This window comes from Megalopta genalis, chromosome 3 (genome assembly GCF_051020955.1).
Source record: "Megalopta genalis isolate 19385.01 chromosome 3, iyMegGena1_principal, whole genome shotgun sequence".
NCBI classification, from domain to species: domain Eukaryota; kingdom Metazoa; phylum Arthropoda; class Insecta; order Hymenoptera; family Halictidae; genus Megalopta; species Megalopta genalis.
In genome coordinates this window covers 23,400,421-23,416,322 of record NC_135015.1, presented here as the reverse complement: position 1 = coordinate 23,416,322, position 15,902 = coordinate 23,400,421, and the positions used below count along the sequence as shown (strand labels likewise).

Here is a 15,902-nt window from a genome sequence, read left to right as displayed (position 1 = left end):
AAGATGAATTACGCCCGGCCAATGAGCACCGGTTAATTAACTAATAACGACCGGTGTACAATCGATAGTACCCGTTCCGGGGTAGGCAAAAACGCGAGGCGAGCCGTGCAACTAACCAACGGGGGAAAAAAACGACCACGAAAAGTTCGATACACGCCGGTGTGTGTGTGTGTCTCGTTCGCGGATCCTCGCGTGTTCTTTATGCAGATCTGGCTACTGTACGTGGGAATGCAACGGTTCGATGCTTTTTCTAATCGGTGCCTATCACTCCCAGAGAACTGCGGTCGTCGGCGCGCCTGTCGGGCTCTCGCGTTCGCGATATATTCATTCCGAAGTTCGCAAAAAGATTTTTGTCCTTCTTCCGAGAATACTCGCGGACGGTTTTCTTAACGCCGGAACTGGCAAACAATTAGAAACGACTCGTTTTTCATTTCTTTTCTTTCACGCGACGCGTGCGTACATTTTGAAAGCTTGTGTCGTTTCGATGAAGCAAGACGAAGAAGACCCAAGTTAATCCGAGCATTTTCCTTCTATCTGACCAAAGTAACGCATAGCAGGTACAGTAAATTCTCCCTAATCGACGCTGAGATTCTGCACGAAAATGAACAATTTGGGAAGAGTTGAAGCCTTACGTAGTACAAAGCTTTAATAATCGTACCTCCACTTCCCAAATTGTCCATTTTTCTGCACATTCCGAGCGTCGATTAGGGAAAATTCACTGTATAACTTTGATCCCGACTTTTCTAGACACCCTGTATAGATGAACGAAAGACGATCGTTAACGTGTCGGTAACCGGAACCCTTATCCTGTCGCTCTGTGCATCGTAGCCAAGGGGTTCGTACTCTCGACGATCAAACACAGCCGAACGTAGGAATTCTTTCTCGCGGCGAACGTCCTCCCGGCGAAGTCTCTGCGGAAAAGGCCGATTCCTGCGGCGCTGTGACATTTCCGCGTAAAAAAGGTCGCGTTCTCTCCTCGATCCGCGGCGACGAGCCATCTCGAATTCGAATCGGATCCGCGGTGCCAGGAGGATCGGGCCGAAGAAGAACGACCGTGCCGGTCTTCCGGATTTCTATTCGTGATCGAGCAGCGTTCCGCGAGCTTTCACCGGCCACGTTTCGTCCGCGAAAAATCCGGCTGGCTCCGGGTGAAAATCCGCGGCGGGGATCCGGCCGAGGGCCGAGCTTTAGCCGACGCGGCACGGGCCATCGAGCAACGCTTTTTCCGTGGCCGATCGCGAAACGAAAGCGGCGCGATCCGGCGCCGGTTTCTGAAACGCTCGCTCGCTCGTTCGCTCTATCGCCGTACACCGTAGACTGTAGACGCTGACCCACATAAGCATTTTTCCGATTCCGGCCGTGGCCGATGCCGATAGAAAGCCAGCCGCGCCGCTACGCGCGCTCCGTCCGTAGAAAGTTCCCATATAATTTCGCATTCTCTCGGTCGCGCCGGCATTATTGCGGTGAAAATTGGTAAATAATAATTGGACCTATTCCGCTGCCGGCCAGCTGCCCGCCGATATATCGGCTTTTACCTTGTTATTCGACCGCCGCCGTGCACACCGCGCGGCTCCTTATGCCCGCCGCGGTACAAAACCCGTAACTTTCGTGCTAATGAATTTCCAGCGTAAGCAGCCTATCCCTTCTTTTTCAAAGAAATACACGGACGTCGATAATATTTCTCATATAGACGATTGCTAATACAATTTACCGATTCGTAAGTTCGCTAGAATGTCGAAATTGCTGCCGGAATGCTTTCCAGCAGGATTTGCGAACGAGGTTTCGAAAGCCCGCGGCGCGTGTGTACGTCGAAACGAGAAGGAAATTTCATTATTCTTTTGTCATTATTAGCGAGATATTAAATACACGCGTTATTGGAAAAACGCGTTTCACGATATAGTACGAAGTAAATAAGAAAATCGTAATGATCTTCGCGAATGATTTCACGTCTTTCTTTTTTAGAGATTCGAAGCGAAGGCTTATTTTATTTTAATTATACTCGGCGTTTTTAATTATGCTCGGAAGCTGTTTACGTAAACTGCGGGAGACGAGGCTCGGCTAAAAAGTTTCGCGTAGACGAGTCTGTCGTCCAGCGCGAAGGATTTCGCGGAGCTGAACGCGCGTTACGGATAGCATTCCGACGATGGAACACTGGACGATCGGGCGTCCGAGTAATGGTCGTTGCGATAATAGCGGTTCCGCGGGACTAATTCTTCCAGCGTTATCGCGATCGCGTTTTTCCGTGATCTTTTCCCATCGAGATAATTTGATTTACCTGGCCGCGCGTCCCCGCGAGCCTCGCCCTCGGCTTGGCTCCTCGCGACGAAGAAACGCCGGACGTGGGAACGGGTCGGGCCTGGTCGGGCCAGCCCGGGTACTCGTGCCAGGAACCGTGGAACACGCTTGTCCGTATATTATTCCATTTATGCTTGAACTGCGCCGCGGGGATGTATCGAAAGTGGCCGGTTAAATGTATTACCCGCTCGCCGGGTAACTCTTGCCAGAGGCGGTCGGGCCAATGTCGGGCTAAAAAGAAGGAACTGGGTACTTACCTTGATTAGTCGGTGGATGTGAGCGTGTGCCCGTGTATATGGAACGTGCTGCCGGTCACGAAACCTCGAATCGCTTCTACGCCGCGCGTCCGACGGCTTTTTTTTCAACGGAAGAATCTCGGTTGTTCTGCTCGGTTTTCCGGTCCCGCGGCGAATCGATCGGTCTACGTTCTTCTTCGTTGGCTCGGCCGATAAAGGATCCGACTGGAAACACGGTTTGTAGACAAGGAGTGCAAGGACGCTAGGCTCGATCGTGGGTGAGAACGGGTGTACGGTAAATTCTGCCCAATCGACGCTCGGCTTGCAAATAAAAATGGACCATTTGGAAAGAGGAGGTCGTTTTTACAGTTGCCGATTGCCAACAGGTATGAAAACGAGGCGCAAGCCTCGAACAATCGTGTCTCCTCTTCCCAAATTCACAAATTTTTGTTTGCAAGCTGTTTCATTTTCAGAAAGCAAATTCGATCGATTAACCTTCGACCGGTGGTGGCGTCCGTCGGTTCGACGTCTTTATCAGTCTGCGAATCAAGCTATAAAGAGAATTTGGTCTCCGGTTGAAGGTTAAACGTGAAAATACTTTTAAGAGGAAGCAAATAAATAAAATTACATTCGACGCTCTACGACGCGCGCGACGAACTAAGAAGGACGAAGGGTGGAGAACACAGTGTTCGCAGAGGACAACGAAAGCTCTGTCGGGACACCGTAGGAACGTCGCGTTTCTTCGACGCGTCTGATCAAAGATGTCTGTGCTCCTTTTCAGTCGAGATTGTCGTCCCTGCTGAAAACCGCGGAGGACCTGCACATCAAGGGCCTCGCCGAGGTGAGCTGGCGCAGCGACTCCACACAGAATGACCTGAGCAACAGCGGTCACAGTCCCGGCGCGGCGACCCCCGGCGTCGAGACGGTCCTCAAGGAAGGGGACGCCGATGAACTGCCACCCCCCAAACAGAAACGCAGGGGGCGTCCGCCTCTAGACGATCCACCCTCGATTCACGACGTCTTCACACCGAAAATCACCTGCATCACCGGAAATGTACGTCAAGCCAATGACCGTGTAAGGCCGTGTAAGGCCATCCGCCTTCTCTTTGTCATACTTTGAAGAATCTCATTCGCGATGGAGATCTTTAGCAATAACAACGAAGAATCGAAAGTATTTCTTTCACGTCGATGCATTATTTTTAATCTATTTGTACGATCAAAGGGAAAACGAAGCTGCTACTTTTATTTCTTGCAATTGTTACTCTTTCTTCTTGAAATAAAATTCTGGTCTCTCGTCATCGATACTCGGCCGTTCGAGTAACTTCGGTCACGATAAGTGTGACCGGCCTTATTTATAAGGCCGTCTTAAGCATGGTCTTAGACACGGTCTTAGGTTCACAGTCGATTCTTGAGATTTTTCTTGGGAACGAGTTCTTCGCGTAGACGATCCTCGTTCGTGCGTGATTAATCTAGATGGCGTCTTAAGACCATGCTTAAGACGGTCTTATAAACGAGACTCGATCGCGAATAGCATTCATAGTTTAATAATAGTATCTTCTCGTTTCACGTTATCCGTCTTATTTTATCGCGCGATACCGCTTGCGATCCTTCGAGGAAAACAACAAAGTTCGTTAAACATTCGTTAAATCGACCGTGAAAATGTCTGCGAATAATTTCGTACGAGAGAAAGCGAATTTGTCTTCGTCGCGTGGCTTCGTTTGCTCGAACAAGCATCGACGACGAGAGAGCAGAATCGTTGCAAACCGTGGAGAGAAAATGGCACGGCGAGGAGTTAAAGGATTATCGCGCCGATACAGGCAATGCTGTTCGTAAAAGATCGTCGCGGGCCGACGACTGCGAACAGAGAGCCGAGGGCTGGAAACGTAAAAAATTGCGGACGAAAGATTGGAGGGCCCCGGCACTTTGCCGGGGAAGAGTGCGAATGTTCTAACGGTGTTCGACCTGTTTGATTTCCCAGGAGGAAATGATGAGCGAGGGCGGCGACCACGAGAGCTGGGACGACGAGATGATGATGAACGAGACGAACGAAACGCAACTGCCGATGGTAAGCGACCGACATCCCTTAGCATGAAATTACGATCGACGTTGAAAGAGGAGGGGGCCGACTATTAACGCGCGCCGCGTCTCGCGGTCTTTTTATCTTTTCCAGCTATCGTACATGCCCAAGGACGACAGCGCATCCGATCAAGAGAAGAAAGGTACGCGCGATATTAACTGGACCGCCTCTCGCTGCCTCGCCGGCCTCGTTAGTTTTCGGCTAACGAGCGTTCGAGCGACGGTGAAAAACCGACGGAATTGCCTCGGTCGCGAGCCGACTCGTACGCCTCGCCTATCGGTCCGAAACGCGAAAACGAACGCGCGCGCGTCCGCGAACCTTAGACCATATTCGTATATGCGTCTGTGTTGCTGCAAGGAACAACGTATCGCATAGTCGCATGTTTTTTAACTTCTCAGACATCGTCGCTGGAAGTTCCGAGATCGCTGGACCGCGGATTTCACGCATTTACAGCAAATATGGATCGAGGAAATACTAATAATATTATTTTCGCTGTATCGGCATCGTTGAAAGAAGAAATACATTTTTATCTAATTGCTGTTCGATACAAGAGTCGCGAGACAATTTTTACACCGCGCGAAGATCCGCGGTCTACCGATCGCTTCGCATTAGCAGCGATTCAAATTGCACAATTCTCGCGAGTCTATTAGAATTCACCGGTATCGTTGGATTCCCTGTACGTGTAGCACAGTATGGTCTAAGTATGCGAACGCATAACGTACGCGTGTGCGTCGTTGGCGTGGACGCAAGGCGCGAAGGATCTAACGTGGTTTGATTTTGCCGCAGCACCCAACACACCCTCGAATTCCAACGCTACGAACCCATCGATTCCCGAGCAATTCCGAGACGTCGTGAAGATGAACGATTACCTGACGACGGGACGCCGCCAAGAGTTCTGGGAGGAGCCGTTCACGCGACGCGTTATGGACGCCATTAAGAGCAAAGAATTGGAAATGAAGACTGCCGCCGAGCTACTCGGCGTCTCCTACGGCACCCTCTACGGCAGATATCGCGACAGTTATGGTTGCCTTAAACATCCGTATAGGTAAATGGACGAACACACTTGACGATCTCACCCACACCCGGCCACCGTCGGCCCTCTCGGCCCTCTCGGCCCTCTCGCCACGCCGTCGTCGCGACCCGGTCGCGAAACAACCGCGCGCCTCCTCTCCGCCGTATTTTACGAGCGGATCCGCGCGTCCCGGGGACCGTCGTAGCTTCCGCTCCGACGAATTCTCGTTTATCGAAAAAGCTCTCGCCGGCCGTTGGACCAATTACACGTGTACCGAGACGTTTGGAAGTTAAAACGAGCATATCGACGTATTCGCTGGTCGTCGAGATATATAGAGAGAGAGAGAAAGAGAGAGGGGGAGAGAGAGAGAGAGAGAAAAAGTGAGCGTGAGAGAGAAAGAGAGGAATGGACAAGTTGCATCCCCGTAAGCAGGTGGGTCTCTGCGTGCTCCGGTTTGCTGCGCGATGCGATTCGTCGCGGCACAGAGAGTAATCCGTAGAGATCGGTGGTCGAAAAGCGGTCGATCGAGAAAGCGACGAATCGGATCGAGCAGCAATCGGGCGTCGAGCAGAGCAAAGAGAGAAATAGAGAGAGAGAGAGAGAGAGAGAGAGAGCGTCTTCGCAGCCAGAACGCGAAGCGAAACCGACGCGTTCAGAGAGAACACTCCGTTCCTCGACGCCGTTCACGGAGGGTTGTTATACGCTTCGGAGCCAGCTGGAGAGGGGTTGGGAGAAACAAGTTGAGCCAATGGGTGCGTTTGTTCACAGAGTAAGGGACTTCTGGTCCGAGCCGGGCCCGGCGGAAGTGCTGGCCAAGCTGCGGAGGAAGGAGATCACGTTGTTTCGCGCGGCGGAAGTCCTGAACGTGACCGTCCACACGCTGGCCACCTATCTGTCGACGCTCCAGGGCCCGGACAGGATCTCGCTGGCCGGCGACCTGAGCGTAGCGTCGGGCGCGTTCGACGGGAACAACGAGATGCAGGAGAACAACGACTCGGTGAACGACATACTGCAGAAGATCAACGCGAACGCGGCGACAACGGCGACGCCGACCACATCCACCCCGATCAAGCGGGAGGGCGGCGGTTACATCGAGGTGCCGACGGCGGTGTCGAAGGCGGCGACCTCGGTCCTCGAGAACAACCCGGACATCACGATCGTCAAGACGGAGAACATGCCGCGGAAGCGGGAGTACGCGAAGGTGCCGAGCACGGAGAACAACAACGCGAAGCTGATGAGCGGCGGCGCGGTCAGCGAGCTGACGCAGCAGCAGCAGCAGCAGCCGCCGCAACAGCAGAAGATCACCGACCCGCTGTCGTTAAACAACGACAACAACAAACCCTAACTATTCAGGCCTTATCTGCAACCGGCGGATCTCCATGCACCGAGCGCTAGCTACAACAGGTTCGACCTGTGCCCGCGCAGATTCTCGTCGAACATGTTTACTCGCTTTTTCACGAATTTTCATTTCAAGTAGAAGACGACGAAGAGGATAGACCAGCATCGGGTGGAGGATGGAAAGGTGGAGGAGGTGTGGAGGAGGAGGGAAGAACCGCGAGGAGCCGTTTCGTCTCTCGCGCGTCCAACACGTCGTCGCCGATCTACTTTAGACCTTCTTACCCTCCTCCCCGTTCGTCGACGATCCGCCAGCGGAGAGAGAGTAGCTTTTAGACAATCTCGCGTGTACGAACGCCGTCGTCGTCGTCGTCGTCGTCGTCGTCGTCGTCCTCGTCGTTTTAGCCAGCGGCTGGAGTTGCACCTGAGACGAGTGGAGAGGAGGCCGGTGTTCAGAGAGACCGGGGGGTACGGCAGCGAGTAAACGCGTTCCCGATTCGCCCGGTGGTACCTTTCGGGTGGTGCCTTTTCAACCCGGCCCGTCTCCCCGCGATAGGATGCAACTCCGGCCGTCGAGACAGCGATAACGATTCTATTTTCCGAGGTCGAGAGAAACAGAGAAAAAGAGACGCGAGCGAGCGAGCGAGCGTGCGAGCGAGCGGACAGAGACCGCGCACCGGAGAGAAAAGTCTTCGTTTGCTTCAGAATTGGTTCGCTTTTCGCTAAAAGATCGAACACGGTGACGAATGGTAGCCGATCATCGTAGAGACGAGCAGGGGATCGTGACGATCGCGCGTTCCCCTTGGCCGGTCGTGTGTCGCGATCTACCTCGAAGATATCTCCACGGCCCGGCGGGAACGACGCGGACGGAACGGAGAGTAAACCGGGGGAAAAGACGCGAACAAAATGAAACGATAACGAAACGAAACGTGTAATAAGCGTTCAATCGAAGTTCCTTTTGAATAACGATGCGCGTGGGGTGTGTATCGCGAACAAACAAACAAAAATGAAATAAGTATGCCTAGACTATTTTCTGCCGCATGTGTCTGTATGGTAGCACGTAAAGAGCGACAATATTATTCACCCTCTCCCACCACCACCACCACCACCACCACCACCAACGCTATCACACACACACACACACACACACACACACACAAACCTGAACACCCGAACCCCTTCATCGACAACCCCAGTGTAGGAGAGTACAGTTTCGACAAAAAACGGCACCTCGGAACGAGCGAACTCGAAGCGGAACGAAACCGCGCGCGGCTTTTTCTTGCTATTCTACTTCTTATTCTTCTTTTGGAAAAAAAAGAACAAAAGGCGGCTTTCCTTTCGACTCTCTTTCAGTTTCTGTGAACTATCTCTTTCTCTCTCTCTCTCTCTCTCTCTCTCTCTCTCTCTCTCTCTCTCTCTCTCTCTCTCTCTCTCTCTCTCTCTCTCTCTCTGCATCTCTGTTTCTTCTTCTTCCTCCTCTGTTCTTTTTTATATGTGTACATTATATATATTGTAGAGAGTTTTTAAGCGGCTTTTATTTAAGCGACGATTGCCGGATCGATGTGTCGTGGGTGACCGTTGCGTCCCCGGTGGAGAGAGGAGGTGTGCACGCGCGTATCAAACGTCCATTGTAAATATCGGTGCAACAGCGATACCTAAAATTAATCTTGTAACACACACACACGTCATTTTGTTGTCGCGCGGAGCGTGTGCGGTGTCGCGGCTGTTTCGCGAACGATGGGAAGAGCGGTGAGAAGAAGCGGCGAAGAAGAGACGCGCGGGGACGGTAGAATGCGCGCTTCTGGGGTCGTTCGCGTGCGGAAGAGATCGTCGACGGACGACGAAACCCGTTCGCGAGAGGATCGCGGGCCTTAAACGGTCCGATCGATCGGCGACGGGACCTCCGCTTTTCGCGCGATCGCCGAGCGTTTCGTCGTCCTCGAAGCGGATGGTGCGACGAGGCATGGAGCAAGGCGAGAGAGAGAGAACTGTGCTCGCGGGGCAAGACGAGTATATTATTCCTGAGAGCGAGAGGGTGGGTGGACCGAGACCGAAGAGAGAGAGAGGGAGAGCCGAGAGAGAGAAAACACGTGGTGGAGTGAAACGTGGAAACGGCTAACACACACGCTATTGTAAGAACTAATAGCATAGTAGAGAGGTATTCTCGATATATGATATTTTTCGACGATAACAAAGACTTTAAGTTGCGTTCTTTCGGGTGGAGAGACGACTCGCCGCGACGAGAGGAGGAGGAGGAGGAGAAGGAGGAGGAGAAGGAGGTGGATGAGAGGAGAGGAGAGGGATTGTACTTGTAAAGTAATCCCGAGGAGAGGACCCGTGTGTAATTATCTGTGAGAGCGAACGATGGGAACGCGTGGTGCGGGGGAAGGGAGGAGAGTCCGGGTGAACGGGGACACGATGGGACACGGGGAGAGGCGGGGCAGAGAGTGTGTTCGTTGGATAATTACGTGGACGTGCGACGAGGAGAGACCGAAACGAAAAGAGAGAGGAGAGGAAGGAAATCGACGAAGAAAAATGCGAAATCGCTGGCAAGCGGTATACTTGCGATGGTGTATACTAATTATATAGTTACAGAAAAAAAAGCGTAGGTTTATTATTAGGAACGGGTGGAGTGCATGGAGAACGCGAGAACATTATGCATATATTTATATATATATTATACATAACGAAAATATATATATAGATATACATCCCTTTTCTCTAGAGAAAAATTCTAAAAATCGACTGACTACTAATTGATAAAGATGTTTAAATGATAGATCGCTCCGCGAACCAGGAGGGAGTTAGCGCGACGAGAAACAGAGTAGTATTTTCCGAATACGCGAGAAAAACTGTTTTACAATTTTTCCATTTGATTTTTTCTCTCTTCTCGATTTATTTTATACATTAAACCATTTTCTGTTTCTTTCGCTTTTCTTTCTACTACCTTCTTCTACCTCTCTCTCTCTCTCTCTCTCACACACACACACACACACACACACTTTCTCTCTCTCTCTCTCTCTCTCTCTCTCTCTCTCTCTCTCTCTGTCTCTCTGTCTCTCTGTGTCTCACCCTCTCGCTCTCGCTCTCTGTCTCTGTCTCTGTTTCTCTCTCTTTTTCGTTTTTCTTTCTTTAGTTTTTTTTTAGCGATCGCATCATTATTTTCGTAGCTCGACTGAAGTATATATGTATATATAACATACATGTGTGTACACGTAGAACAAATCGAGGGCTTTTTGATTACTTTACGAGTGCTCGGGACACGATCGTTTTACCGCGTATTGTAAGTGTCACTTTTTTTACACGACAGGACCATTTTTTTCCTCCTGCACCGATTCGGTAATTTTAATTCGCGAATAACTGTTGGAACACCGTCGAGGGGTAGATCTGTTCATTCTAATTATCGCTCATTTAACTTAAAAAAAAACCGTCGTCCGTGTTTCATTGCGTCTCTCGTATCGCGAACGCTTGTACATTTATAAGTGACCAGTAGTTTCTTTCTCTCTCTCGTTCATTCGCATCATCATTATTTTTATTATTATTATTATTATTAATATTAATATTATTATTATTACTATTATTATTATCATTATTATTATTATTAATGATTATTAATTATTATTATATTATTATTAATATTATGGATTAATTATTATTTTCACTCCTTTTTTATGTAAAATAAGACTAAGACATACCAAATGAGAAATGTAAGGACAAGTTTTTGTTAGGTTATAGTACTATATCGCATATCAAGAACGCAAGAAATACATGCGCTGAAAGCACTCTGTATTGCCTATGCAAAACGTCCCGGTGAAACGAATGCTCGAATTAATCGGGACGCCACAAGACCACTTTTACTCTAGCAAGAGTATACGACTAGAAGTATTAATATTTAATATTAATAATCAACGCGGATTGTCCAGAATGGATGGTCATGTTTTTGAGGATCAACGTCGAGCCACCGAACAAACAAACCCGTAGATCAACTCCGCGAAAACGCGCCCCTGCCGGAAAAAAAAATCGAAAAATCAAAGGAGAAAACGAAACGAAAGGAAAAAACGTGGCTGCCAGCCAGCCGAGACGCGCGAGAGAACAGAATGCATAGAGCATTCGACGTAAGAATTCGACCTTTCAATTTGATTCCGTTTTGCTTTCGACGATCCTGTGTCGTTTCGTTTCGTTTCGTTTCGTTTCGTTTCATTTCGATCCTTTCCGTTCCGCGATCGATCGGCCCCCCATTGATCCTTGGAAAAATTTCCTATCTTCTTGCCGTCCATACGGACACCAAGTGAACGACCGGTTACAGTCTTTTTCCTTTCCCCTTTTTAACGATGTTAGCGTTCATTTTAATCCGGGGAGAAGACGCGACGATCGTCCCTTCGCTCCTCGAACGAACGAAAACCGCGCGCGTCGACTCTCTCGGTGCTGGTGCGTCCGTACTATGTAAAAAAAAAAAACCGCGTGAGATCGACAAGAAAAAATCTCATCGCCGCCTATTGTCAGAGCACCGAGACAGTCGACGGTTTTCATCCTTCGGACGACTCGACCGAGAGCGACGCTTCCTTTGCTCCCCTGTTTCGAACGAGAGATGACGAGGGAATACAAAAAAATGATAAAGAACAGAGAAAAAAAAGTAAACGAAGAAAACAACCAAAAAACGAGAAAACCGTGAAAACAGCGATGAAAAAAAAAAGCGAAAAGAAATAAAGAAATGATAAAACGTGTAACGTGTTAAAAAAAAGAAACGATGACGAGGTCGTGTGTGTGTGTGCGTGTGCGTGTGCGTGTGTGCACGCGCACACCGGTACAAAACTCAAAGACTGATGGCCATTCATTTGGGAGGTTCTTGTAATAATCGTAATCTCAGCGCCGCGCGATCCCGCGGCCGAGGCGGGATCGACCGGAAGTACATCGACATTGTACGAGAAGACAGGACAAGACTATTATTGTAGCCTATCGGCGAACGATGCCCCCGGACCGCCGTTGCGCATCGTACCATGAGACTAAATGATAAAAAAAGAATCGATATCATAATTATGTGTCGTTTGATATAAACGAAAATAATGAATTATTAGTATGTATCATCGTTTTATACACAAACCTAATTATATCTACGTACACTATGTACATTCCTAGTATACACTGTTTCACGTACACACGCTATACAGACACACGGACACATACACACACGCACACACTTGACACGCGAACACTGCGTACACGAGGAAAAGACACAGCGAGAGACAGGGTGAGGTCACCCGTTACACGTCGCGACACATACACACATACACACACACATATATATATATACATCTATATACGCATATACATGTACACGTACACACATGCGCGCGCGAACACGAATATGAGAAACACAGGTTGCGTTACACGCGCTCGTTACGAACGAAAACAAAGCAAGAATAAAAATCGCATTGACCTATTATTATTGTATACGTGTGTACGCGCGTGTGCACGGACGAATGCTCGCGTGCGCGCGCGCGCGCGCGCGTAGGGACGCATATACAACACGTATGATTATATTTATAACTAAACTATATAAAGCTATTCCAAAAACGGACCACCGCGACATCGACATATACGAAGATCATAATTAAAATTAAATAGGCAAGAAATAGAGAAAGAATGCGAGATCGATGGAAGCAATGGAAACCGGGGAGGAACGCGACGAGAAAAGAGAACCGCGTCCTCGATTCGGACACGTTGCGACACGTGTGGGCGAAAAGGAAAAAAAGATAAACCACGATAAAACCGAAACGATAATAAAAGACAGAATCGAAAGGAAAAGAGAGCCGACATAGTTTAAAAAAAAGAAAAAAACAATAGGAACATATATAAAATAAATCCGTGGGTCGAATTGACCGGGAAACTATTCGTGAACGATGATTTTGAAAAACGCGGAGAATAGAAACGGAAACAGCAAACGAAATAATGGAAGACCGATGATTTCATTTGTTGTTGATTGTTGTTGTTGGAGGGTAGCAGCCGCGCAGCTGAGCAGCGCCGTCGTCAGTGTCTCATGTATAACAAAACGCAATCGAGTCCTCTGTCAATTTTTCCAGTCTGTACACGGGAGAAACGACCCTCTGTGTGTGCGTGTATACGTATTATACAAAGAATTACGAAGAAGATTACGCCGGTATGAAGATCGAGGAGACGATCCATTCGATTATAACGGCGAGGGAGATGATGATGATGATGATGCCGATTGAGGAAGATGAGGACGAGTGGGATACGTGTCGAGAGATGACGAAAAAGACATTGTAATAAATGAACAAAAAACAAAAAAATACGCGCATGTATAGCAAAAAAAAAACGAGGTTGTTACACTTGAGCACAATAGAGAGAGAACAAAGTATATGGAGTATAGTTTTACACGAAGGCTTTATCGCCCGTTTAGTTTTATACCTGAGACACGAAGAAAAGGCTGAAACGGTTAGACGATAAAAACGCGAAAAACAAAAAAAGATGAAACAATTCGAACCACCCCACCACCACCACCACCACCACTACCACCGCCACCAATACCAGTACCACCACCACCACCACCATCACCACTACCATCACCACTACCATCACTACTACCTCCCACCAATCCCTTTCATTTCTAACCGCGTTTCTCGCCCTTTCTCTTATATTTTCTGCTGTCAAATTTCCAAACGGATTTTTCGCCGTCCCTGATTACGCAAAATTTTCTATTATTGCGAGCGATTCGAGCTTTTCGAGGAATTTCGTTTTCGCGTACGGTACACAACGGTGTTTTCGAAAGTCGTCGGGGAACCATTGTTTCTCATTAGCCAAAGCTTAGAATTTGTGTTTTATCATCTAGTTCTTTCTTTCCTTCGCTTTCTCTTTTTCTCTCTTTCTCACTCTATCTATCTCTTTCCCTCTCCGTCTTTTCTTCCACGGCTTTCTCTCCGATCTTTTCTGTTCCCTTCCCTTTAGCCCTTGATCCTTCTTTCAACGCCAGGCCCCTCCCTCACCAGATCCCATGATTTTCTGTTTCATTCTGTCCATCCCTCCTTCCCCCTTGACACTCATACTACACATGGACACAGGACATATATGTTTGACATATTATTATATACTTACAATTATTTTAATTATAATTTCCCAGAAGTATATATTATCTTTAATAATCGTGGTAACTTTTAGACTAGAAGAACAATATACATATTAGCGGATAGAGAATAAAAGTATACATACAAGAAAAAATGAAGCGAACATACATATATATACATATATATATATATATAAATATATATATATATATATATTTATAAATATATAAGCATATATTATATATATATATTGACGGAATATTCGAGATCGTAATTAGAGATTGTCGGTCGAATGCATACAATGCTGGGAGACGATAACGGTATTTACGCGTAAGAACGATTAAAGGGGAATAATGGAACAAAAAAATGAAAATGAAATAAGTAACGATATAACGAACGAAAGAAGGAAACACACAAATAAAGAAACAAATAAAAATGATTCGAGCAGACGGAATAAAAGCGGACTTGGCCAGCGTCGTCAAGCTGCTCGCAGAGAATAATTCAATGATTGAACAAAAAAAAAGAAAAGAAAAAAGGAGATCAGTAAATGTAAATGTAAATGTTTGTAAACAAATTATGAAACATTATTTGTTCAGTGCCTACATATTTACACAGTAACAATAAAGATGAAGATTAGTGAATACCCTCTTTCTTTATCTGGCTTTCATTCGTCACCTTGCACCAACTTCCCCGCGTGGATCGTACTCTTTCCTCTTCAAAAGTCCTGCTTCTCGGTACTTGAAAGTCGTTCGAATAACCTAGCTGTCATCGTTTCGATATAACAGGCTTCGGAATGTTTCTTTCACAGTCGCCATTAGACCCTACTCTCCTATTCCGTCGTTATCGGTGTTAACGTCAACTCCCAATTGTCAGATAATAATTTCTGACTGCAAGTTATTCACGTCCAGTTCGATTCTTCTGCTACAGTCGCGCGCCGGAAGCATGTCGACAGCTTTCAAAATGCAATAATTTCTTTAACAGTGGATCGAACGAAATGGATTTTTTTTCCAGATGACAGAACGACTAAAATACTCTTTCTAATTTTGCTATTACGTGCTTGGAACGATAAAAGAATTAAAAAACGATGTTTTCTCGACCCTTTGTTTATCCGAACCTGGGACGAAAACTTAAAAACTATGTTTTCTGAATTTCGGTAACTTATACGTAGATCGCGGATCTTTGTGCAAAATAAAAATGCTCTTTTTTTTAGGAAATTACGACCGTTTAGAACGAACACGAGATATTATAAAGATTCCACTGGTATTTTTGAAATTCGAGTGTGCCGCAGAAGCAAGATCCGTTGGCTTGCGACCCGACCCAATAATTTCGTAATATCGATAGGTAACCGGACACCAGAAAGAAACAACGAAAACCTATCTGACTCCTTTCAGCCTTGAATTTACAATGTATCGCCGCTGCCTCCATGCGGTAACATCAAAGCGTTTCGTCCGAGCCGAATCGAACGGTCGCGTCGATACAGTCGTTATTTCAACCCGATCATCCTTCCCTCGGCCGGAAACGATTTTTGTTTAATTGAAATTTTAAACGATACTGTCACCGTTGACGGTGACGGCGAAACCAACGCTATCAAGGCGTCCTTTCGGAAATAAATCCTACTCATCCTAGGCGCAATTAAAACGCTATCGTGCAGTCGCGATGAATCTGATCATTCGTGATTCGGTTAATTAGAAAATTCGCTAAAGTTTAATGAGATTTCTGGTAAGTTTTCACCGAGCGCTCTTCTCTCTCTCTCTCTCTCTCTCTCTCTCTCTCTCTCTCTCTCTCTCTCTCTCTCTCTCTCTCTCTCTCTCTCTCTCTCTCTCCCTATCTCTCTCTTTGTTCAGATGGAAAACAGCCAAACTTCGCGA

General features: G+C 47.5%; 1 protein-coding gene across 5 annotated transcripts in view; it reads left to right on the top strand.

Annotated features, from left to right (window-relative positions):
• Positions 1-14,675, top strand: part of LOC117222139 (uncharacterized) — a 152,987-nt gene extending 138,312 nt beyond the window's left edge. For 4 of the 5 annotated variants that reach the window (XM_076520383.1, XM_033473658.2, XM_033473661.2 and 1 more), the window contains 5 exons: positions 3,313-3,585; positions 4,510-4,596; positions 4,702-4,750; positions 5,395-5,653; positions 6,389-14,675. In XM_076520383.1, the coding sequence (XP_076376498.1) occupies positions 3,313-3,585; positions 4,510-4,596; positions 4,702-4,750; positions 5,395-5,653; positions 6,389-6,965 (1,245 nt within the window). In that variant the 3' untranslated portion in view covers positions 6,966-14,675. The remainder of the gene's footprint in view (positions 1-3,312; positions 3,586-4,509; positions 4,597-4,701; positions 4,751-5,394; positions 5,654-6,388) is intronic. The other variant, XR_004490626.2, reaches the window with a different exon arrangement.
• Positions 14,676-15,902: the final 1,227 nt, after the last annotated feature.